Source organism: Solenopsis invicta, chromosome 6 (assembly GCF_016802725.1).
Source record: "Solenopsis invicta isolate M01_SB chromosome 6, UNIL_Sinv_3.0, whole genome shotgun sequence".
Classification (NCBI taxonomy): domain Eukaryota; kingdom Metazoa; phylum Arthropoda; class Insecta; order Hymenoptera; family Formicidae; genus Solenopsis; species Solenopsis invicta.
Genome location: NC_052669.1, coordinates 20,140,016 through 20,164,133, shown reverse-complemented (window position 1 = coordinate 20,164,133; position 24,118 = coordinate 20,140,016). Strand labels below are relative to the sequence as shown.

Below are 24,118 nucleotides of genomic sequence, written 5' to 3'. Positions count from 1 at the left end.
TATGTCAAAGTCAAATTTGAATAAGTAGTCAGATATGACTTCTATCTCTGGTTCAGAATATGCTTATTTTTAGGGTAATTTTGAGCACAAGAATTTGAACTAGTGTCACTACTTGAAAATGTTAAATTTTTAATTACAGCGAATAAATCTTAATGTCATAAGCTCCTTGAAACTCCAAAAATCATCTGAACTTTCATTAAAGTTTTTTCTATTCAACGAATACCTATTATTCCACGAATAATTCAAATTTCTATTGTAGTCCGATCCACTGCAGACATGACTAGATTGTTTAATGGTTTTATTCCATAATCTGTCTTGGAAATTGTTAAAAAAAGCTTATTCGTGTAGATGCTCTTAATTTATAATTAAGATTGCAATATTAAATAATATTCTGCCACGCGTGTACTCATATCCATTGGATTAAATACTGGACAAATATACCAATTATATCTCTTAGCCATTTTTTTAACATCCTTGTCATTAATTCTTGCAAGATGTACATGACAATCGTCGGTGAAATCTATTCCTTGCAATGCATGCCACCCTTGATAAAGATTCCAATTTTTCCTTTACACCATTAAAAATTTTTATTCCTTTGATGTTTTTTTGGCTAGACAAACAATGTATCGAAATGTTGTTTACGTTTTCGTTTTTCGTAGACAGTTCATGCATATGTAAATAAATTTTGTCGATGCTATGATAATTAATCGTTAAAATCAAAACTTACTGATCATTTCAGTAGTTTCTTGTTGTTTATAGGTACCTTATCAAGGTACCTATAAATAAAATTATTAAATTATTAATAAAATAGAATATATTGTAAAATATTTACTCTCTAAATCTCGTAGAGTGGAAAATCATGTAATTAAGTTACTAGATACTATATTTAAAACAGTATCCAAGAAAATTGAAATATATTAATTCTCATGTTTAGTTCTTTTAATCTGAGATAGTTAAAGTTTTTTTAGGCGTTATTCATAATTTCTAATAGATAATGTAGAAAACGTGTTTAATTATTTTCATCATCTTTTTTCTTGATGCTCACATATTATTACTGCTGCTGCTGCAAAGCAAAACTCTTCAATTTTGCATAAATAAGTGTAAATAAGGAGAATTAATTATAAGTAACATTTTTCTTTTTACGTTCATATATATTGTCGTTATTTATTAAGTTCAAGAGAGGATAACTTACATTTGCGTTGAGCTATGATACATACTATGTACATCGTCGTTCAGCAAGTTTCATTTCACGATATTATCGTTTAATTTTACTGCTACTACGAGACCAGGAATAAAGATGGAGGCATCGCTGTCCCCAATGCAGAACTTACAAACATCTTAAAGCTATGTCATTAGTCTATTGTGTTCAGGCTGCAGGACGAAAGTTGTTTCCTCGAGAAGAGAGTTTTATCTCTCCACAACCAGTTTTGTATCGAAATAAATACTCGAATAAATTACGGCCTCCTTACGATTGAGATTAGTAAAGCAGCGGAGTATTTGCGTTAAAATAAATACTCAAATAAATTACGGCCTCTCTATGATTGAGATTAGTTTAACAGCGGAAATAAAATCTTTTAAGATTATCATTAATCAGCAGCACTTATCAACTCTGCACGGCGTGCCGATAACAATTAAAAAAATGTCTTCTTACATAACTTCTTACATTAATGATGATATCTTTTCCCCAGTTATTAGATTATCCGTATTATTATTTAATAAATAATAACGGTAATACATCTACAATTTAATCAGTTTATTCATTAAAATCTCGATTGTGACGATATAAAATGTCATTAAGCTTATCATTTAAGTATTCCTAAAGTTATTCTCAAATGTTTTCTCAGAGAGAACGTTATATTAAAAAAAGCCGGATTTTTATAACTTAAACAAAATTTTCAAGTTGTTTAGAATACTTTTCTAATATCAATCGATGTGTTTAATGTACAACAAAGTGCGCTGATGTAGTGTAGGGTTGATAAACGCCAGGCTCAAGTTTATAAAAAGAAAATTGTGGTCTCACTTGCTTGACTAGAACAGCAGCAACGCGAGCAAATGCAGGGCAACTTTAACGTCCGTGCAGCCTCTTCATCTTGAATATTGAACCTCGTCTCATGGGTATACAGCTACGTGTAAAATATCTCGATCCCTATCAACTCGTTACCTTAAGTTTACGTACGCTAATGATATTACGCCTATAAATCCGACCAAACGCGTCACTCAAAAGTTCGCTCGTCCCGGAGCGACGAATTTCGTACAAATTACGCCGAAGTGACTTCCTATCTTCGTTCACGCAACAAATCGTTAGTTCTTTTACGCACGAAAAATCTCTCTCGCTCTCGCTTTCTCTCTTTCTCTCACAATCTGCTATATTACAAAGTTCGGAAGCAAAATGTACAGGCTCGTTTACGTTTTTATCACTAAGGACAGAAGAAAATAGTTCATCACGCGTGGACCGAATTGTCAATTAACGATATTCGTGACTCTTGACGATGGGATTTTCTAGGGAGAGGAGGGAGGAAGGGGCGGAGGAGTATAAAATATCTAGCGGGACATAGAAAATCGACGAGTACCTCTTAATCTACATTTTCTAAGCTCACTTTGGAAGGTGATCGTGCCGTGATGCGTTTCGAAGTCATTACAATGATTCAATGATATTTCATGGAAAATGTTGTTTGAAATGCGTTTTCGATGGAAATGATGTTTCCCTTAGTCAAACGCAAGACCTTTGATAGAGTGAATTATTTGATGGAAATTGTGATTTTTCAATTCTCGATTTTAAAAACTCTAAATAAAAATGAGTTTATGTTCTAAATAAGCTTACATTGTAGCTTCAAAAGTTAAATATAATTGTGATTTCTTAATTAATTTAAAATTCAATTTGGATGCATATTTTTTTGATAAATCTGATATTGCAAGAGAATGCTCTTACCTAATTTTCAAGCTATCAGAGATCTTGCTCTTTGTAGATAACAATTACGGTATACATAATAATCGAAATATTTGTAAAAAGGTTACAAGATGAATCGTATCTACGTCTATGTCGCCAGTGTGCGTTCCCTCCGATACGAGAGCCTTCCAATCGTGGCGATCCATGCTCGTCGTATATGCTACTTTAGTGTCACAGGTTGACTACAGCTTACATATCCTTATCGCTAATTCTTTGATTAATATTTATCCGCACATACCCATTAGTAGATCCTTTTCGTTTAGCGCACCGAAGTACAGTGCGAATATAAGTCAAGATTTATGTAGCTTTATGCTGAAAAAGATATTGAGCTGTTAACTTGATACAAGCTAGCACTAGCTGGGAACAAGCTAAGACCAAGCTAAAATCTGGATGCAGCTTGTAGCCAGCTCGTGCCAATTTACTTTAGTTGTTGATCAGCTTTCGCTTTTGTTTACTTTCGACTGTACCACTGTGCGTTATTTATATCTCGAGTAAGAGGAAGCTCGCAGAGAAAAAGAGACAAGAGACATGCTCTTGTCTCGGACTATAAATCTATGTTCGCGCGACAGTTCAAGTTTTCCAATTGCTTGCTGATAAAGTGTTAAAACTGTAAGATTCCGAAACTCGAACTGCGTCGTCGAGGACATTGTGGGGTAATGTACAAATCGTTCTCTCATCGTTCATGTATGGGGATGTCGAGCGATATTGGCCTAACGTGACATTTCTCACATGATTACAAAATAATCGACCTTTGACGAAACGCGTCCATTAGCACAGTGTTGTGTGCGAATAGTTATTTACTTTTTACTCCATAATGAATAGAATCAGACGTTCGAATAGTTCGCCGTTTTGATTCGCTATAATTGGCGTGATTATTCGGAAGAATATTCGACGATGATGTTGCGTTTGTAAATGAACACGCGGGACTCTTCCCAGCGGACGCACACTGCAAATCGCGAAACATCTATTACATAAAATTATGTTATAGTACATTGTAGTCGCGGCATATTAAAAAAAGAAGCTAACTAACATATTTTTGAAAGGCAAATAATCACAGACCAAGATTAATTTGTTAAGAAAAGCTTCTTAATTTTTTAACTGCTAAAAATCATTTACTAAAATCAATATGAAAGTAGAGCAAATTAAATGAAATACATTTAAAAATTCACAGAGATAAAATCTTTTTTTTTTATTTAAAAAAAGGACGATTTAAAATTATTTTATTTAAAATATTTCTACATTAAAAAAATGTAACAATCAAAAACAATTTATTAATTAGAAAAAAAAGATTAAAACAACATTAGATTTCCCGGCTTATTTAATAGAATCAAGACATTGCGTTTTCATCAGCCGGGATGAGCTCGCGTTCAGACAAATATTTCTACGCATTTTACAAAATTCATCCGCCGCCGTCGTCGTTGCTCCTAGAGCGGCGAGAGTTTCATGATGTCGCTGTTGAGATCGGTGGATGGCGTATCATCGTCCAGGTCGAGGGGGCTGCTGTCCGGGCCGAGCAAGAAGGAGGATCCCGTCGCCGCCGTCGTTGTCGCCGTCGCAACGAACTCGTCGAGGAAGTCGAATGAAGCCACCGCCTCGCGCTCCTTGTCCCCGTAGCGTACGAAGAAGTCGTCGCCACGGCCGATGATCGACGGCCGAGATGAGCCCCAGGTGGACGGCAGCCGGAGGACGCGATGCGCCTGGGCCGCCGACGCTGAAGAAACCAAGGGCACACAGCAGCGGGTCAACAGATGCTGCTCTCAGACTTCACTCGATCGACTCGATTTTGCGCTCTTTCTCTCTCTCTCTCTTCTCTCTATACCGGCTCTAGCAGACACAGAGTAGCTCGGCTTAGCACTCTCTTTCATCGTATTCACGTCTCCCTCTCTCACCCTATTCCTTTTTCGTTCTTTCTTTCTCTCTCCCTCTCTTCTCTCACACCTCCTCTATCCGTCCGTATCGTTCTCTCCGCCTTCCACTATCGCTCCACCGCACCGGTTATACCTCTCTCATTCTTTGTTTCTTTTTGAGAAATTTAGGCATTTGGCGGGTGCACGACCGAGTGGATGATGCATGATGCACGTCGGACAAATCGTGCGTGCGTACAATTTCATTAATTGTATTCGTTTTCTGCGACAGATCATAGACAAGCGAAAGTTATGTGGATATTTTGGCTCATTCTTAGAACTTCTGATCTTAATTTTAGGCTTTATTGCAGTATCTTATACATGCTAACTTTTTAATAAATAATTAACAATAATCTCAAGATATACGAGTATGTACTTGAGGAATCAAAATTTTGATAAAAATTTCTCTTTGACAGAATTATTTGTCAAACAATTGCACGCCATTTATCCGACGTACTTTATATGACATGATTATGATTCATTCGAGAATACTGATAAATCAATCAGAGTCGTACATGTATATGATATTAAAAGATGTTTCTTCTACGAAGCAAGAAAAAAGAAAGTCATTCAAGTTGGTTACAATCCTACGTGAAATTAAGAATGATCGATAGTCTAGCGAGATTAATGATTTAACAGAGACAGGCGTATAATGAAATTAAGTGAGTCAAGAAGGAGGATGAAGATGCTGAAACGGTCTTGCACGTGCCAATAAAGATTAGAGATTATCAATTCGCTCGCAGTACTACGAGAGAGAAAGTGACTATTCTCAATTCATACCCTGACGCAATTCCACTTGACGAGCTCTATGTTATTTTAATGACATACATAATGTTCATATTTGCAGTCTCATATATTGCACAATCGCTCACGCATATTTTTGGAAAGACATTAAATTTGCACATCGATTTGCACTCTTGTCTAAAAGTCTTTGGATGTTTTGAATTGCGTCGCGCTTTTGCAGACAGTCATATACGTTTGATTATCTGTATATAAAACTAGATATAATGCATTTAAGAAATTGTACTACGTTTGATTACACAGCGTAATCTCTCTTTGATTATATACATACACGTTTTGATTATATAGATCGATATTCATTTATTATTCAATGTACCTTTCTGTATCTTGTCCCAAGACTTTCGGACGGCAATGTGTGCCAAGTAGGCCACGCAAGTACACGCGTGAATAAGACGGAGAGATGGAATTGCGTGAAGGCGCTACGTCGGGAGCGTTCACTGCCGGTTAATAATTCTGTTAGTATAAACCAATGGTCAGTCCGGTTGTGGTTTCAGTTCAGGACGAAATAGGTTCCCCGGCGCGGCAATGCATTCCTCCCAATTGGTCATGTCGCTTATAGAAACTGATCGTCACTAAGCCGAACTACGTAGCTTTTCTTGTGACAATCAAAGCACACCGCGTAGGCGCTACCATCTGAACAGAAAATATGGAAAAGGCTATGTACAGCGAAAAGGCTGCTGAGCGCGAGCAGGCGATAGTGACGCCGATTGTACTGTAATTGTACTGTGTTAATTGCGAGTGTCTAAAGTAATTGCTAGAGTAGATAAAACACAGCCGCTCGATCGAGTGTGACGTGACGTGTAAAGTGTAGCGTCGACTTTGAATGTGTGTGGCGAGAAGAGTGTTGCCGTCATAAGCTTACGAGAGCAAGCGCTGTTCGCACACCACCTAAAGAACTCCCTAAAGCGTCCCTCAAGCTTGTTTCCTTCAATGTTGGGTGATTATACGTAAATAAGCGTCAGAATATTTGAACTGTTATCTAATGTATTTGCTTTTCCTTGAAATTTAATAATGCAATAATTTCGCATATAAAATGTATAGTACATATCTACAGGATTGACTTTAAATATAATTATTTAATTACTAAGTTCGTTATTAAAATTAAATTTGAATTCTGGTGCCAAATCTATATAATTTAAAACTGTAGCAGCATTTTATCTACCAAAATAGATCACGTATAAAATAACAGTTCAGATGTTTTGCAATGTATAGACATCCAATATTAGATTTTTGTTAATCAAATACTTTAGCTTCAAGCTTTTTTCATTTTTCACGCTGTAGTAGTTCGATTAGTAGTTTTATTACATCTTTAAACAAAAAAGCGTATAATGAGAGTATTAAACAATGATTGTTATTGAAAGAAAATGTTAGCTAAGAATTAGGCGCCAAGAAAGACAGAGATCGTGAGATCGCATTTAAATTACGCGTTTTGCGCAAAGATGATAAGTGGTGATGCGCGAAAACGGCATGGCGAAAGTGTCTACGGAGTAGATACCCGAAGACGAATACCTTTCTTTTGCCGTCGGTACCGATGTAATCTGTGCAAGTGGCGGTAATCAGGTGGTTCATCCCCCGAGTCGCTGCCCGCCGAACCGCTGCTCGATGTCGCCGAGGAACTTTCGCTGCTTGCTAACATCACGTCTAAAAGATTGGCTCTAGCCTAAATGAAAGTGTAAAAAATCAGTATTGCATTTATTTTCACGTGGAAATTAAAAGCATAATGAAGTAAAGCAAGTTACGTAGTAGGTATCTTTCATTTGTGGGAGTTCTTACTGAAAAATGATATTATTATGCAAATAATTTCTAGCGATTTTCAATTCAATTCTTGTATCCGCAAATTAATGGAACCATCAGAGCATGCTCTGTCCGAGCGTTTTTCTATTTATCTGTTACTTAAAATTTCTATACTTCAGTTTTGGCGGGTAGCTCACCTTGGGGTCGGTGAAGTCAATATCACGTTCAACGTGAACCCATCCTGTCGGGCAACAGCAAGCGAGATCTAGTTTCTCCAGCGGTAACTGTGAGTCGTTGTGAACGATGTTAGCGGAGGTAGTATCCTCGCCCTTTCGAATCATGCGGTTCAATTCGTCTATGACGTCTTTGGACGTGGCGCGCTCATGGAAGCTCAATGTTCGATCTCTACCCTCCACGAAGAGCATCGCTCGTGCCGGGCTGACCTGTATGAAAATCACGCGTTATTGTAGCCAAACATTTTACTGGAAATAAGATTACGAATTTTATTTATAAATACAAAATTAATCTCTCTGCCGCATTAACATAATTAATTAATATGTTAATAACTAATTATATATTGCTTTAGAATATTATTACATATTATAAAGCTGATAATCAATATTAAGGGAAACAAATACATCATCAAAGTTTCGCGAATTTATCTTTTAGGAACTTATTAAGGAAATTATTAAGGAAAAACAAGGAAATTTTACGAGTGCCGCCTTCCTTTTCTTCATGTAAATTTGAATAGTATATGGAAGCAAAAACTTACAACCGTACTAGGCGTAGAGGAAGTCGCGACCTCTTCGTCCTCCTCGGGAACGGCTCCCAATTCCGATGGAGCTACCGTCGTATACGTGATACCGCCGTTACACGATACGGCGCTAACGATCCTCTCCTCGGGTGCCAACGGTGGTACCTGTATCTGATCGAGCAGCTCGTCGTTGTTGCTTATTTCTATCGCGTTTCCGGTACTGCTCTCCTGAGCGGACAATCCTTCTACCTCCGCTACTTTCGTTTCTCCCGTAGAATCAATTTTGCTAAGGCCCACTTCTGTAAAAGTGGCACGATTTAAAACACATTTTTTAGTACCACTTCCATTATTTTAACTCCAATCTCTATATTTAAAAAAATTTTTTTCTTAAGAGGACCACTCAATTTGTAGCACCAAAATCTATTTTTTAATTTACTTTATGTATTATAATTATAATGTAAATTTGGATGGAAAATAGATAGCGCGAGAGGTTCTCTGTTTAATTAGCAAACACGATTGATTGGTTAATCACCTTCGGTCGAGTGAGACACGTTCTGTGGTTCCACGGGATTGTTTGGTAACTCCGCGAGGTACATTTGTTGTTCGGCGATGAAAGACAGAACACTCTGAAGTGCTTGTTCCCTGTCCGGTGGAGGTCTACCGCTCCTGGACGATGTGCTCGCCAGGCTCTTGGTACTTTCGAACTTTACTAGCCGATAAAAGTCCCTGGTGAAGTCTGTGCCAATTGACGGAGTGTCAGGGTCGTCGCTGCAGCCGGAAAGCGCTGCCGACGAACGCTTGCTCGAGTTCTCTAGGGCACCTTCTTCGCTGCTCCAAGACGCACCGGGACTCGAGGCGTATGGCCAAGGCCCGTTTGCTCTCGCGTCCATTAAAAGCGCAACCTAAAAAAATCAAGAGACACGGTAGTGGCTCGCGCTGAGTATATGTAACGCGAGATCGCCCCATGTATTATCTTTATTATGCAAATCGACCAATTGCGCATGCAACTAAGATTCTCAATTTTTAAAAATGGCTTATAGAGTTGTTAATTGATAGCTCAGTTTCGAATTATGTAAAAAAAAATTTTATTTTTTTGTCTACGTGTTTTACAAACGAAGATATTACGATACAAAATTCTAATATGATATACAAGAAATGTCTACGCCGTCGTCAGACAATAGTGTGACGTCACATAACTTTCCTACTTTCAACATTAGGGAATAGCATTTTTAATTCACTTTTAAATGTATATATATATATATATATATATATATATATATATATATACACATATATACACATATATTTGGATTTTATCTCATGTATTCTGACAGCTTATCAAACATTACATGAGATTACGATGATAATACAATATTCTAACATTATGCTCATTAATTATGAAATAGTGTTTTCCAAAAATATATGAAATGTATTTAGTTAAAATTAACTTCATGATTAAAATAATATCTATGTACTCTCATTTATGGATCTTCCTATTCCAACCCAAGTGGTATGTATTTAATTAAAATTAATTTCATGACTAGAGCTTAAAGTGACTCGAGCTTAATTATATGTCAGGTGTCTCAAAATATTTAAAAATTTTTAATAAAACTTTTGAAATGAAAACATAAGAAATAAGCAAGTAATTATTTGAAATATTGAGACAAATATTTTTGCAATATCAAATATTAAACAATGATAAGCAACGAAGAGAAATGGAATATAAATTCCAAGCATTAACTTTTTTGCATTATTCGAAACTATTTTGGTGTGCATTCGTTCGAATTAATCAGCCTGCAGAAGACTAGACTTTTCGTAATTTCGACATTTTTATTAAGCTAACTAAATGAACATGGTAGACGTCGATCGATATGTAACGCTCGATGGACATACCAGCTCTCCTCCGGTTCTGTCGGCGAGATAGCTCGCGCCATTCCATAGACACTCGTTCGCGTCCTCCTCCAATTCCAGGAGATTATGCTCCTTGATTGCCGGCAGGGCGGGCGTATTTGTAGTAGCTGGTTGCTCCTTCCACAATGCGGATTCATTTTGTACGAGGTCCTCCGTGGACAGGGAGAAACTCCAATCCTCCAGCTCCGTCCTGTCGTACTCCAATTCGAGTAGATCCCGATGCTGTTGTGCGCTTCTACTGTCATCGAGCCTGAAACTCGTACGGTGATCAATTCCAGCATACCTTTACGCTTCGATTTTATCAGTAATTTATCGGTTCCTACCAAAAATAATGGGTCTCTCTCTCTTCCGACCGCATTAGTTTCATAAAATATACAATTGCAAAACCGTAACGTAATTGTATTAATATATAAAGCTTTATTACAATTTACGTGTGTAATATATTTGAAATGTAAATTTGTGTAATCTGATTTTTATATTAATATACAATTTCATTTTTTATTATAATAAACTTTGTAATATTTTTATCGATTTGTGATACGCGGAAGTAACAATATAGTTCACTAGAGAGAGATTTAATAAATCTCTAAAAGAAGTTAATAACATTGATAAAAATAGGAAGAACATAGAAGACTCACATCAAAGGTTTAAGTATATCTTCGGTGTTACATACACATTTTATGTTTGTTTAATAAAATCTTCATAATCCAGCAATTACACGCCCTTTGAGATATACTGTACAAACAGAACAAACATACCTCAGCCATTGTTGCACGTACTCAGCGTCCCAGCCTTCCTCCTCCACCAGCAGGAGAGAGGACGAGGCCATGGGGCTAGGCAGCTTATACGGCGTAAAATTAGTGGTGGTGGTGAGCTTGAGACAGAGGTGGCTATCGGAGAAGCTGCGCATCACGTGCTGATAGGGCAGCAGATCCTTAGTCGGCGGATAACTGTGACGGGGGTTGATGCCCAAGGTGAGATTCAGAGGTAGGAAGAGAACGTCCGGATCGCCGGTGTCGAGGGCGACGAGACGCGCGTCCGGCGACACGTCGGCCTCGGTCTCGTCAGTCGCCTCCTTCAGATCCTCGAGACCGCGCGCAGATGGCTCTTGACGCGTGCCCTCACCCTGGACGTCGCTCGACATGGTCGAGTAGCCCTCGTCGCGATTACCGCTCTCCGGGCTCTCGCTGCCCTCCTCCTCCGATGGTTTTTGCGCTGCAAACGATTCGGTCGAGCAGTCTCAAGAAGAGTGGGTGTTTTGCGGTTTTGTTTTATCACTCTATATTGCATCATTGAGGTATAATAACATTATCAAGCGATAGAAGAGAAACGTCACAAAAACGAAAAAAAAATCTCTTTAGATTTCTATGTTTAATTTTATGATAAATGCGTCGATTGTAATAAAAGATGATTAATACCAAGAGGTCGGTTGCGTCGGCACTTAGTGGCTGCCATCACGGGTATCTGCAAGTTGAGGGAACGCGGCCTCGAGAGAGGGACCCAGGAGGGGTCCAGGCCCAAGGCGGCGACCAGGGCGGCTGGACCAGCCTCGAGGATTCCTTGGATAAATTCGGTAGGGCTTCCAGGACTGGCAGCCTGCGCCAAGAGTCCCGATAATGCTCGATTTTGAGCTTCAAGCTCTCGTATACGTCTCTGCAAAGCGCCTATTTCTTCCCTGAGACCCTGAGAACAATCCGTTGGTCATCAGTACTCTTGTTCTCGATAATTTCTCTCGATGATCATTTAAAAAAAGCGCATTAGCGGGTGGGAAGAAGCATTCACTGAGAAAAAAAATTACTGAATTTTAATAAATATTCGTTTGAATAGTTGCAATGAAATATTAACTTACGGCTCATAAATATTTACTCAATAAAAAAAATATTAGTTAAATCAATGGTTCTTGTACTAAATAAATATTTATCTAGTAAACATTTTATCGCAATTATTCAAATATTTATTAAAATTTAGTAATTTTTTTCTCAGTGTGTTAGCGGCGAATTATCCAGAAAACAATATTTAAAAAATTTTTAAAGTAATACTGATATTAAAAATATCTTGGGGGGGGGAAAAAATATCCTAATGCTTTCTAAAGATTTATACAAACTGCATGTATGATTGTATACTGCCATGTATACATTTACTTTTTACATTTTTTTTCCTAAATTACTTTATAAAAAGAACAAATAATACATGAGTGAAAATATAACATTTTTTCGACGTTTTATTGCTCTTAAAAAATTTTAATGTTCTTGAACGAACATTTATTATTAGCTTTCTAAGCGCGAAAAGTCCTGAACATTATTATACAATACAGTGTTGAAAATCCACGATTACAAATTCCATTTATATTTCCTTGAATGATCTAAATCAAGTACAATAAAAAAAGATGAAGTTCTAAGTGAAATTTAATTAAAGTTTATGTAAAATTAAATAAAGTGTAAGAATCTTATTTATATGTACAAATAAGATCATCATCATTTTCAACTTCTGTCTCAAGTAAGGAAGCCTTTCCAAAGCCACGCTTGCGGAAACTCCTCTCGCGAAATTCCCCAGACAATTCCAAAGTTTATACACGCAAATTCTTCAGCATTCTATGTACATAACAGCCTTTGCACGCCTAAAACGCGCGTTTTCGCGTTCGCAGCGGATACAGGTTATTCCGAGGGGGCGAGAAGAGACGAAACAAGAGGCAGAGAAAAGGGGGAAAGGTGGTAACGAGAGCATAGCGATGAACCTTTTGCGATAGGAGAGCGCGGACCACCTGGTTGGCGACGTCGTCCAGGCACCGCTCGTACTGCCGACGCTGGGCATCGGCGTCCCGCGCCAGGGCCGCGTGCTCCGTCTCGAGGGTCGCCAAGCGTGCGACCAGCGCGGCGTGCACTTCACCGGCGCACGCTGCCTCCAGACCGCGCAGCTGACCACGCATCGACTCGTTCTCCAGCTGCAGCTTCGATATCTGCGTTTGGTACTGATGCACGCGCGCCTGCAAACAGAAGGGAAAATTATTCTCGGCACATTCGATTGGCAGACCGGTTGGTCCCTAAATTACGTGACGTCGCACAAAGACACGATGCACAGGATACAGAGAATTGTTAACGATATTTTACGAACAATGTTACGCGACGTGACAGTACGATGATAAGCGTAGCATAATCCGGAATTTGTTACAACGGCGCGAGAATTATCATCGGGATGTGTCGGGTCTGAAAATTAACAGTAACATCTCTAATTACGACATGCTCCGCAACGATGTAGAATAATTATTGCTGCTGGTACTATTATTAAAATACAATATATATGATAACGATCATTATAACTAATTAATATTGTATATAATTATTATTGTTTGTATCTTTAATGGTATCTCTACAACATAAAAATTTTTTCTTTCCCTTACTCTTTTTCTTTGCAGTTTTTGAAATATAAAAACTAAGTAATTAATTAGGGTATTATGCTAAAGAGCAAAATTTGGCAAAAATTCAAGAAATAATAACACCACAATTTCTAGATGTAATTTGTGAAAACCTACAAGTTTTCGGAATTACATAAATATATAATATTTGATATTCTACTACCCTGAGAGAAAATTTGTTTTAAATTAAAAAACTTTTTCTTAAAACCATATATTTTGATACAAGCATTTCTTTGTTTCGTTTAAGTAAAAATATTTACTGTTAAGTATACATATTACCTTATGTATAATTTTATATTTTTACATTTTTTATATTTAAATGATCTTACAAATAAACTAATAATATTATTAAACATTAATTAAATTGTTTTCTTAGATTAGAAAATCTGATTGTCTTGAATATAAAAATAGTCTAACAGTAAATATTTTCCAGAAAAAAAGCAAGATAAAATTATATGAACAAAAATTTTTGATTTTGTTTACATAAATATTTCAATTGAGAAATTTTTAACTTGACTGCAAGTAAATAAACTATTGGGGCCCATTGAGTAAATAATATTTTTGTATTAAGTAAAATTTTTCTTGTAAGATATTTTTTCTCTCAGTATATATCGTATATATTTTTCATCTCTTCTTTAAAAATATCTGAATAATGTGATAAGGTAAAACGCGACTTCAATTAAAATCTAACACTTTAATTTCTGGGACTTTATATCATCTGGTAATATGCAAGAGAAAATTATTGCTCGACGAACACTTTCGTGTACATTCGACGGTTTTAATCCTATTTAAAGCATACTCGCGATCGTAATCCCGTTCTTAACTCGGTGTGAAAGTAAAAAATTGCAGGCCAATGAAGGCCGGGGGTGCTCCTAAATATATCCCACGCGTTATAGCACGCGCTAGAGCCAATTCCCGGCGGTCGTTAAAATTAAGCGCTAATGGATTGTTTCGATCCTATCAAGCTGGAGTGACTCACGTCGCTCCTCGCGACTTCTGGGCGTTAAACATCGTGTTCGCGTTCAACTCGGTCACTGTAAAAAGAAAATCGACCGGTCGTGGATCGCGGAGATTTAAATATCCCAGGGCGCAACACAACACGGATATTTCCGCAATTATCTCGACGGACGGTCTTATTACAGAACGGAACCGCTCTTAAATTATCCGTTCTTAAAATACCTAGAACATCCGCGGTCTTCTTACTCCTGTTCTCAAATGGGAGTAATTACGTAGCACTCGTGACGATTGCCATTTGCCTCTTAAATACTCGACTACACGTGGAAAACATCTTGGTTGCACAGATTATTATTATTATTATTAGTCTCATCCAGGCGATTACAGATGCAAAAATCAATTTTTATCTCTATTTGAATTCTCATTGAAAATTATATTGTCCATCAAAAATTCTGTAAATAAGTAAGGAGAGATTTGCGAATTATTTTAGGGAAAATAGTATGTAGACAGTTCTTCGTTTAAGTGTTATTTGCTACTACTCTTAGAGAAAAATGTTTGTAATATTTTTGACTATAATTGCATGGTAAAAGAATTATGATTAAGAGCTCGATTTTTATAGTTATTATTATAATATTAGTAATAAAAACTTACATTTGTAGTTCTACCAACTACGAAAAAAGTTTTTCTGTATATTATGATAATTTCAAATATCAATATAATTTGTAATACAAAACTGATTAAAAACATAAGTTTTTTGTTATTCAAGATAAATTACAAATTTCGATTGTTTCACATTTTATGCTTCCGTGACTTCTAAGGAAGTGATTTGCTATTTTCTGAGTTTTTCTCAGAACACTTTGCTCTGCAGACTGAACTTAAAATAAATGAGAAAAATATTATTTCAAAATGTTACAACATAAACATAAAACTCCAAGTTTTACCTAAAAATTGATTTTACATAAAAATTATATTGTTACTGCTTTGTAATAACGTTCTTCTAATGCCTATTTTAGATTCAGTGTATACAGCAAAGTGTTCCGAGAAAAACTAGACCAGAAAATAGCAGATTGCTTTCTTAGAAGTCACGAAATCGTGACTTGAAATTTTCGAGCTTATCTTCAAACTCCTAAAAAATTTTATAATATAAATTGATTTCTTACATCTTAAATATAAATAATACTTAAAACAAACTATCTATTTTTTAAAATAAATTCGCAAATTACGATTTCAATTTAATCAGATAAAATGTTTTTTTCCGTTAAAAAAAAAGATTCTTAAATATATTATAGAACATATTATATAAGTATATAAATTTTTTTTTCACGCTTTCAATTTTTTTAACTTGTTTGAAATCATAAAATTATTTTGCCATACGTCTCTAGCGGAAAAAATTCTACATAAATTTAAGAAATGTTACAAAAGTTCATAAAAAATGCTTGAATTGGAACATTTGTTACTTTTAGTAATTAAATACTTATTTCTAAGAAAAAATATTTTTATGAAAAAATAAATCTCTTCGAAAAAAAAAAAATTAATAATTTCTACAAATTTCTAATTTTAGTAGAACTTTGTACTTGTTCAGAAATGTTTTCGCTAAAGTAAGCTACTTATAAATGTAGCTCGATGTAAGTCGTTGTAGAAGTTTCATCGAAAAAGTCATAGAACATCATTACAAAAATACAAAAATTTACAAAAATTTAGAAAAGTCCAATTCTAGTATTTTCATGTAGATTTTTGTAGCATTTTTCTTAAATTTCTGTAGAATTTTGTAAGATTAAGGGTACATTAAGATATCTTTTAAATTCTCATTTTCAAATTTTCAAGGTACCATTCTCGCTTTCTCAAGTTGGAAGACCTTTCAACGTCTGATTTTCAGTACCATAGGATAGGAAGTTCGCAGCGTTGAGGTCTTTAAAAACTTTAACCCGCCAGTGCCGAGGCCTCTTTTAGTTCTCAAACGGAAGTAATTACGTGGCGGTGAAGTTCGTGACCAGTTCGCCTCTCTTATTACTGTTTGCCTCGAATCAGGACTCGCTCTTTTAAACGATCGTACGCGCCAAGTTCAACCGAGAAAACGAGTCGGAAACGTTTCGACGAACGATCAAGCGCATTGTTTACCAGCGACGGCGACGAGCTTCTCTCTCGCGATTCGCGGTCGGCCGCGGTAATAATAACTGGTCGTTATTAGCAGAAAGGCGTTTAACGTTGAATTAGTGCCGCGGAGAGCCCTGTCGGGGACAGGGGTGCTAATAGAGGGTGCGTGTGTCTGATTTATAACAGTCGGCCCTCGGTAACACACCCCCGCGTCGCATCGAGCGAGGAAACCAACGATTTTCTGTCGTGCCTCGGCCTGAGGGAGAGTAAAAATGCAGACCGTCCGCCTTCTGCGAATTCTCGTCGACACGCGTTATTTCTCGGCGACGCCGAGGTCCCGAAGTCCCATATATACTTTCCTCAAAGAAACAGCTAAAAAAATTCAGGCATTTCAATCGAGGAGGTGTTTGTCTTTCTACTATAAATTTAGCTAAATCGGAGTTAATAACTAAAATCGAAAATGTTGATTTTCCTCATATTAATAATATATCTGCAATTTTTATGGTATCTATACGCTGTGTGTTTGTTGTTATAATACATTTTTTTAGCACTAAAAGAATAAATTATTATTGACTATTGTTTCTATTCTTAAAAATTTTTATATTTCAATATCCTATTTCACATCGGATCAGTGCAAAATCTGGCTCTTTTTGGCATTATTCCTGTTACAGTATGTCATATACAGAGAAAAGTTTTCTCGAATAAAAAGAAAAATTTGTTTGAATCAAAGAAATTTATGCATTGCTATACGGTTGAAGAAAAGTTTCTCTGATTTGAAGAAATTTTTAAATTTTGTTCCTTTTATTAAAATTAAAGAAGTAGTTTAGTAAATCGAAAATTGTGCAATGCAAATCTTTTTAAATGAAAAAAAAAAATACATTTTCAAAGCCAGAACAGCTAAATCATTTCTTACATTTCTGTCAGTTTCTGTCACTTTCTGTCACTTGCTTTAAATTAAAAAATTATTTGTTTAAATTAAAGAATGCATGTTCTTTAAAAAAGACTAATAACATCATTTTTTGAAATTAAATAAATTTTTTATTTTCTTCAAAGATATTTTCACTTCAATTTAAAAAAAAACCAAGTTAAAAGAATGATTTCATTAATTTAAACACACTTTTTTTCTGGGTACTGACAGATATTACTGTAAATTACATATTGGAAAGGTTATATCAAGAGCAGACTATAACAAAAAGATGATGCAAAAGGAAAAGGATTTTTCACAGCGTTATTTCGTGTCAGCGAAAATGAGTTTAAAAGAAATATTCGAGTGTACGTGACTATAATGTCCGAGTTTGGGAAAGAAATAAAAACGATGAATGCTATAAAAACACATTTATGACAAATTTACGAAATTTTCAATGTTTTTCACAGCATCTACCATTTTTGTTTCTTTGTGAAATTTTCATTAAAATATCCCGCTGGAAATATTTGGTCTTTCAATCATTTCTTTTATTTTGCGATTCGTTCGCTTGGTCTTTTTAACGAATAAAAAAAAAAGTACTTTCGACCCGTTGAACGATGAAATATTCTAAACTATCAAGCGCTCTTACACTTCATGTGAGCTCAGTTCCTCAATTTTTCTCTCCATGACGGTCGGGAATTAGTTTCGCAATCCCTTCGGGATGACGTCTCCCTTGCCGGATGCCGTCTCGTCACTCGATCCGACTCGGCTGAATTTTTTTCTTCGCAGATTGTCACCGATCCGAGCGTGCAGCGATAGAAGTACTATTCGTGCGTTCAGACGTAACGTTATACACTACGCTTTCCGTAGAGATTGCGCGGCTTGTCATTGACAGGCGGTGGCGGCGGGTCGACATCGAATCCGGGGATCGAGTGACGATCGATATTAAACGTTATTTCGTAGGGGACGGCGATATAGTCTCTCTTCCTCACCCGTTCTCTCCGCCGCCACCGTTGCCGGCGCTACCACCGCGTCGAGGGGATGGAGAGAAGACACCCCCGGTACGGTACGACTCTTTTAGGGGCAAACCGCCCGTGAACGAGATAGCGCGCGTGCCGTAAGGATCGGCAGTAAACGTCCGCGTTTACTGTTCCCTCCCTTTATTACCTGGGCTCCGCCGCCGCTTCGCCCCGGCACACGCGTTTTACGCCGAAAATCATCGTCCGCGAGAGAGCTTTACGAGAGTCGCGAATTGCGGAAACGAGGAAGCGAGAGCGCGGGAGCGGGTTTATCGGTGCTATTCTTTTGAATAGGATGGCGGCATCAATTTCGGAATCGCTTCGCGATTCGCGCGCGCTACGCACTGCGGCGAAGCCCATATATTAACTCTAAAAGTTTAGCGAGCCTAGGGGAGTTAACGCAAAATTACGTTACGGCATAGAGGAAATATGAGAAAGAAATTGAAAACGTCGGTATTCTACGCGTTCTACGGAAAGAACGATTTCGCTGAAGTATCTAAAAATTTAGCTGAACGCAGATTTGAAAATAATTTTGTTGGATCATCAAAATAATTATGGATGTTCAAGCGTGATGAGCAATGCTGCAAAAAGTTTTGACATTCCACCAATCACTTTGAGTGGTCCAACATAATTTTTTTTTATGGCCCCTAACGAAATTTATTTTCAGATCTGCATTCAGCTGAATTTTAGATACTTTAGCAAAACTGTTCTTTCCGTGTGTCTGTCTTTTCAACAAAAGAACTAATATAATAATAATTATCGTATTAAATTGAAAGAGAAAAATATATTTTATAATTTATACAAATTTTTTGAAAAACTCAAAAGTTTAAAGATTCTAGAATTTCAATATAATAAAATTCTAATTATATATTAATACAAGTAACAGATATATTTAACAGAATATATGTTTATCATATAATATATTGTATAGTATAATATATATAATATTGAGCATTATGTAGAACACGACAGGATAAATGGTTGGTTTGGTGAGTTGAACAAATATAAGAAAGTAATATGGGAATATGTGGTCCGAAGGTTTAGACAAAATAAAGGGAGGGTATTATGGAAACTATAAAAAGAAAGAGAAAAGGAGGAGGAAGGAGATGTGAGATAAAGATAAGAAGGATAGGATAAAAAGTGTGTGATAGTACAGTATCAGATAGTAAAGTAGCATTAGTGAAAAAATGGTGAAAACGTTGAGAAGGAAATGTAATGTAGAAATACAGAAATAATATATTGGAAAGAGATATTGTAATTATATACCTCAGAGAGATAAGGCTTAGTCGTTTAGTTCAAACAATGGATGCACGAAGAATATAAACCGAGCTATGTAAGCTAAAGAAATAAAATTGTATTCCACATGCTATAATACATTCTAATTACATTCCACTTTTTACGATCTTTCATATGTACATCATTGTACCACATAATGTGATTGTTCCTTTTAAAAAAGAAAGGTGTAATAAGATAAACATTCGCAAAGGGGAAAAAAGGAATCGTAAATCTTCAAAAAGCTGAAATCGAGGCATCAGATCGCTCGACCCTGATGATACAAGAGATGTGTGCGAAACGAGACAAAGCTGCCGTGAACCTGGCACGCTACTTGACATTTAATAATGGGATGGGAACCGAGCAAAATTCGGGTTTGTAACAATGCCCGGGACAATCCGAGCCGAGTGCTCGCGCGGTGAAATACAATAAGGGCACGTCGCCGTGAAGGAGACCTGTATTATTGGATAAGGGGAAACCTTTTACGGGACTGTCATCGTGCTGCGGCTTCCACGTAAACTATATACCTCACAGAACGCGTTTCCCTTAACAATAAATGCGCGATTGTCGTTTGTGACAGCGTATCAACGTCGATTATCTCGTTCGCGTGTCATCGCCTCGCGCAGCGTTACGACGTGTACTGTGATATGTTTGATTGACAAAGACGGGAACAAATCTCGGAGAAATTTGTTGGGACGCAGTGTGCCACTTGCCAAATCTATAGCTGGACAAAGATATTTCTACTTATTGTATGCAATTATTCTGCATTATTCTTTAGTTTTATAATTATTTATGTTATATATGTATATACTATTTTTAAATGTAAATTCAAAGAATTTTTTAATAAGATACATATTTCTATTTGAAGGAATATTAACAATTATATTTATTGTTTACAACATAAATAATTTAATTTAATTTAAATTTTTATATTTTTTAGTTTTATTTTCCAAAAATGTTCAACAAAAATATAAAGATTATAATATATCCATATGCATTTATATTTTACATAGTATTTATGAAATTATACAAATCACAAAGTTTCTCGACTTTGAAATTAAAAAGCTTTATTATTTTCTATTAATTCTTATATTTACATCTACAAAAATTTAAAATGCGAAAATAATCCTAATCTTGTTTTAATTCATATTCAACATACATCAGTAATCCAGCGGGACAAAAATTCTGCTTGATTAAATGTAAATACTTTGCATTGTTATTTAGTTATGATTATTTATATCATTATGTATACTAATTTTAAATTTAAACTATGAATTTTGGGGAACAAAATATATATTCACATTTGCATATAAAATGTAAGGAAAATGAAGAATGAAATTTATTATGTAAATAATATATTAACATAAATATGTATAACATAAATAATCATGAAACTAAAGAATAATAGAAAATATTTGCATATAATAAAGTAGAAATATTTTTGTCTAGCTAGATTGGACAAATGGCACACTTTAAAGCACTGTGAATATCTTCTATTCCGTTTCGACATATTGATTGTCCATAGAAAAATCTCTGAAGCTCGTTAATCATAGCACGTTCATTTGTTATCATCCATTTTCACCAATAAATTTAGCTTTTTTTATCTTCTTCCAATTTTAAGAATTGAAAAAAGATAAATCGAGATTAAAAATAATTTACATCGATGGAGATGGACATTAATTTCACGAGTTGAATGTTATCAATTTTTAAATTGAATTTTCCATTTCTAATCCCGAAAGGGGTTACTACTAACTCTGTTTTTTTATCTTGCGCTTATTATACGTAAGAACTTTTTAAATCATAATTAGAAATTGTTAGATATGAGAATATGTCCGTCGAGAGAATGTTAAACTCTTAGTATTCTCACTTATATAAGATTATACGAAGGAAAAATTATCTCGATAAAATCTAAGGTAAAACGTAGCAAGTTACTTAACAATACATGAGGATCAGACAGTCTTACGTACTTCGTAGGATAGTGTTAGCGCCGTTTTCTCCTGCTTCAGCTGTTCGGCCCGGTGCTTCTGTTGTAGCAGACTCCGCGACGACTCCTCCATCCTGCAACAACAAATCAGAACCGTCAGCGTGAGGAGGCTCGCGAATTTTAATCCCTCGTTGAAAAGATCCTAATTGAATGAGCCATTGAGACCATTCTCGTAGCCTCCTCGGTAGCTTTCTATTGTGTTGCCGGGAAATTTATTTGCTCTCTGAATCGACCTCGCCTTGGCCCTGAAGAGTCTCGCTTTCGCCAAAAAGGATTCTATTCTCGTGAGATAAACTCGCCAGGAAGATCTCTCTTTTCTTCACCACGCACTTCCTCTATACTTGACTCGCGCCTGCTCCACGTAAGAATTTTTAAAATTGAAATTATAAATTGCTCACTCGAAAAGAACGGTTTTGCTAAAGTATTAAAAAATTTAGCTAGACGCAGATTTGCAAACAACTTTCTTGCCATTAAAATAATTATAAAGGACATTCAATCATATTGGGCATTACTGGAAAAAATTTTGATATTCTAACGACCTGTATTATAAATGACCTGCATAATTATTTTGGTGGTCTAATAAAATTACTTTCAGACTTGTATCCAATTAAAAAATTTTAGATACTTTATTAAACCGTTTGTTTCCGTGCGGATATGCGTGGCGCAAGCGTTGGATTCGTAATATTTTCATTTAAATGAAACGTCAAAATTGCGAATTATAGACCTACAGCTCTAACAAGAAGACACTTAGTCCCTCAAAGTTTGACAATTACCTCTGAACTCAACTTTTTACTGACACTAGCGATTCTAGACTCGAGAGTATTAAGTAGACTTAGGTCCCTGAATGCATTTCATATTCTTCAGGCGGCGCCTTCATTTCCCCAAAGTGTGAAGCCTGCTGTTTTTTTTTCTCGCATTACTCACGAAGAAGCAAATCGAAAGATCGGGATTTTTGTTTGGTGAACTTTCTCATGCGCGAACGCTCCGCGCGGGGTTAATGATCTGATTAGGGATGCGAGGGCGCGGCTGAGATATGAAGCCGATTTAAGCTTTTCGAGGGAGGCTCTCGAGCGAGAGGTTGCCGCAGCGCCTGGCAACACCCTTCGTCTTCCCATCGGCGGCCCCCATAGGACAGATATCGTTGCTTATGTCCTTGGCGAAGTAACTTTCGAGCCAGTTACGAGTTCCAATTCGATTGTACTCCGTTGACATTTAATAAAGGTAAATTCACGGCTCACGCGCAGAGGAAGAGGGAAGTCACGATCGTTTCTCGTTAATTGGATAACTAATAATAGAGAATTCAATACTTTATACGAAGATCTTTAACATATATGTACATATTCCAACAAATGTTATCTTGGCTTCAAAAACTTACATCGATACATCAAATCTGCTGAAGAAATTTACATAATAGGAATTGTCGTTGTGTCTTTTGATCACTAGAATTTGTAAAACGACGATTTCGATTAGGAAAAACAAACGGGAGTATTTGAAGCTTTTGTGCATATTAATTATTCTTAAATGCCGTTTGAAAATACTTTTATTATGAATGAAAAGTACGGATTTTTTTTTACGATCGGTTAGCCATTAATTACAGTTACATTTAATAACGAATAAATTTTATTGCTATTAAATTTCACAAAAAGGTCAAATTAACCGAGCAATAAAAGATGACATGTATATTAAAATTAATGCTTTTATTGCTCGGTTAATTTGACCTTTTTGTGAAATTTAATTTGTTACACACGAGCCTTAATCTCATCGTATTGTTCATTGCTATTGTTAAATTCATTGTATTGAATATATTGAGATCATCGTGTTTAAAAAAAGCTTTTCGAAGCGCCGTGGGACTTATTTCGTTTGCCGTTTTACATTTTTAGTTAGGCGAGGAAATACGGAAGACCGTGCGAGAGCGCGATCGATCGTCGAAGTAACACTCGCAATTGCTGCACCCTTAAAACAGGGTATAGCTCCCCCAAGCATAGCGCGCTCCCTTACCCTCACCTCCGCCTTTCTACTTCTCTCTCTGTTTTCGCTCGAAACACATGGCACGAGCAAGCCGGTCCTCATGATTTACAACTGTTGCTCGGCAAATTCGATTACGATGATTCTGGGGTACTGTGCAGCCTCGAATCGTACGCGGAAAGACGCTCGTTAATTCAAGAACGTCTATGCGAACTAGCTTCTTTTCTTGAAAGATACACCGATTTAACGTTTTATTATTCATTTTATTACGCATTCAATTTATGTGCTCGTTATTCTCATTGGGATCAGAATTATTTCTATCTCAACATTTTTTATGTGCGTTGAATCATTCCTCTTTCTGAATTTAATTTTCCTTTCTATTTTTATATGTTATATTATACACGTCATCGATTGCATTTCCTTCTTCAATTTCAGCTTCATACATTTTATTTTATTTTCTTGA

The 24,118-nt window shown here is 36.1% G+C and overlaps 1 protein-coding gene and 1 long non-coding RNA gene across 9 annotated transcripts in view; one reads left to right on the top strand and one right to left on the bottom strand.

The window, feature by feature from the left end:
* Positions 1–24,118, top strand: part of LOC105204094 — a 135,064-nt gene that overhangs the window by 1,662 nt on the left and 109,284 nt on the right. The gene's annotated exons all lie outside the window — the stretch shown is intronic.
* The window catches only part of LOC105204096, a 272,220-nt gene continuing 249,232 nt past the window's right edge, over positions 1,131–24,118 (bottom strand). For 2 of the 7 annotated variants that reach the window (XM_011173140.3, XM_026138612.2), the window contains 10 exons: positions 21,674–21,764; positions 12,786–13,034; positions 11,470–11,734; positions 10,810–11,266; positions 10,034–10,301; positions 8,673–9,042; positions 8,159–8,439; positions 7,584–7,829; positions 7,162–7,312; positions 1,131–4,658 (listed from right to left, as the gene is read on the bottom strand). In XM_011173140.3, the coding sequence (XP_011171442.2) occupies positions 4,372–4,658; positions 7,162–7,312; positions 7,584–7,829; positions 8,159–8,439; positions 8,673–9,042; positions 10,034–10,301; positions 10,810–11,266; positions 11,470–11,734; positions 12,786–13,034; positions 21,674–21,764 (2,665 nt within the window). In that variant the 3' untranslated portion in view covers positions 1,131–4,371. Of the gene's footprint in view, positions 6,286–7,161; positions 7,313–7,583; positions 7,830–8,158; positions 8,440–8,672; positions 9,043–10,033; positions 10,302–10,809; positions 11,267–11,469; positions 11,735–12,785; positions 13,035–21,673; positions 21,765–24,118 lie in introns of all 7 variants that reach the window. The other 5 variants (XR_003269145.2, XM_039451075.1, XM_011173142.3 and 2 more) reach the window with 5 other exon arrangements.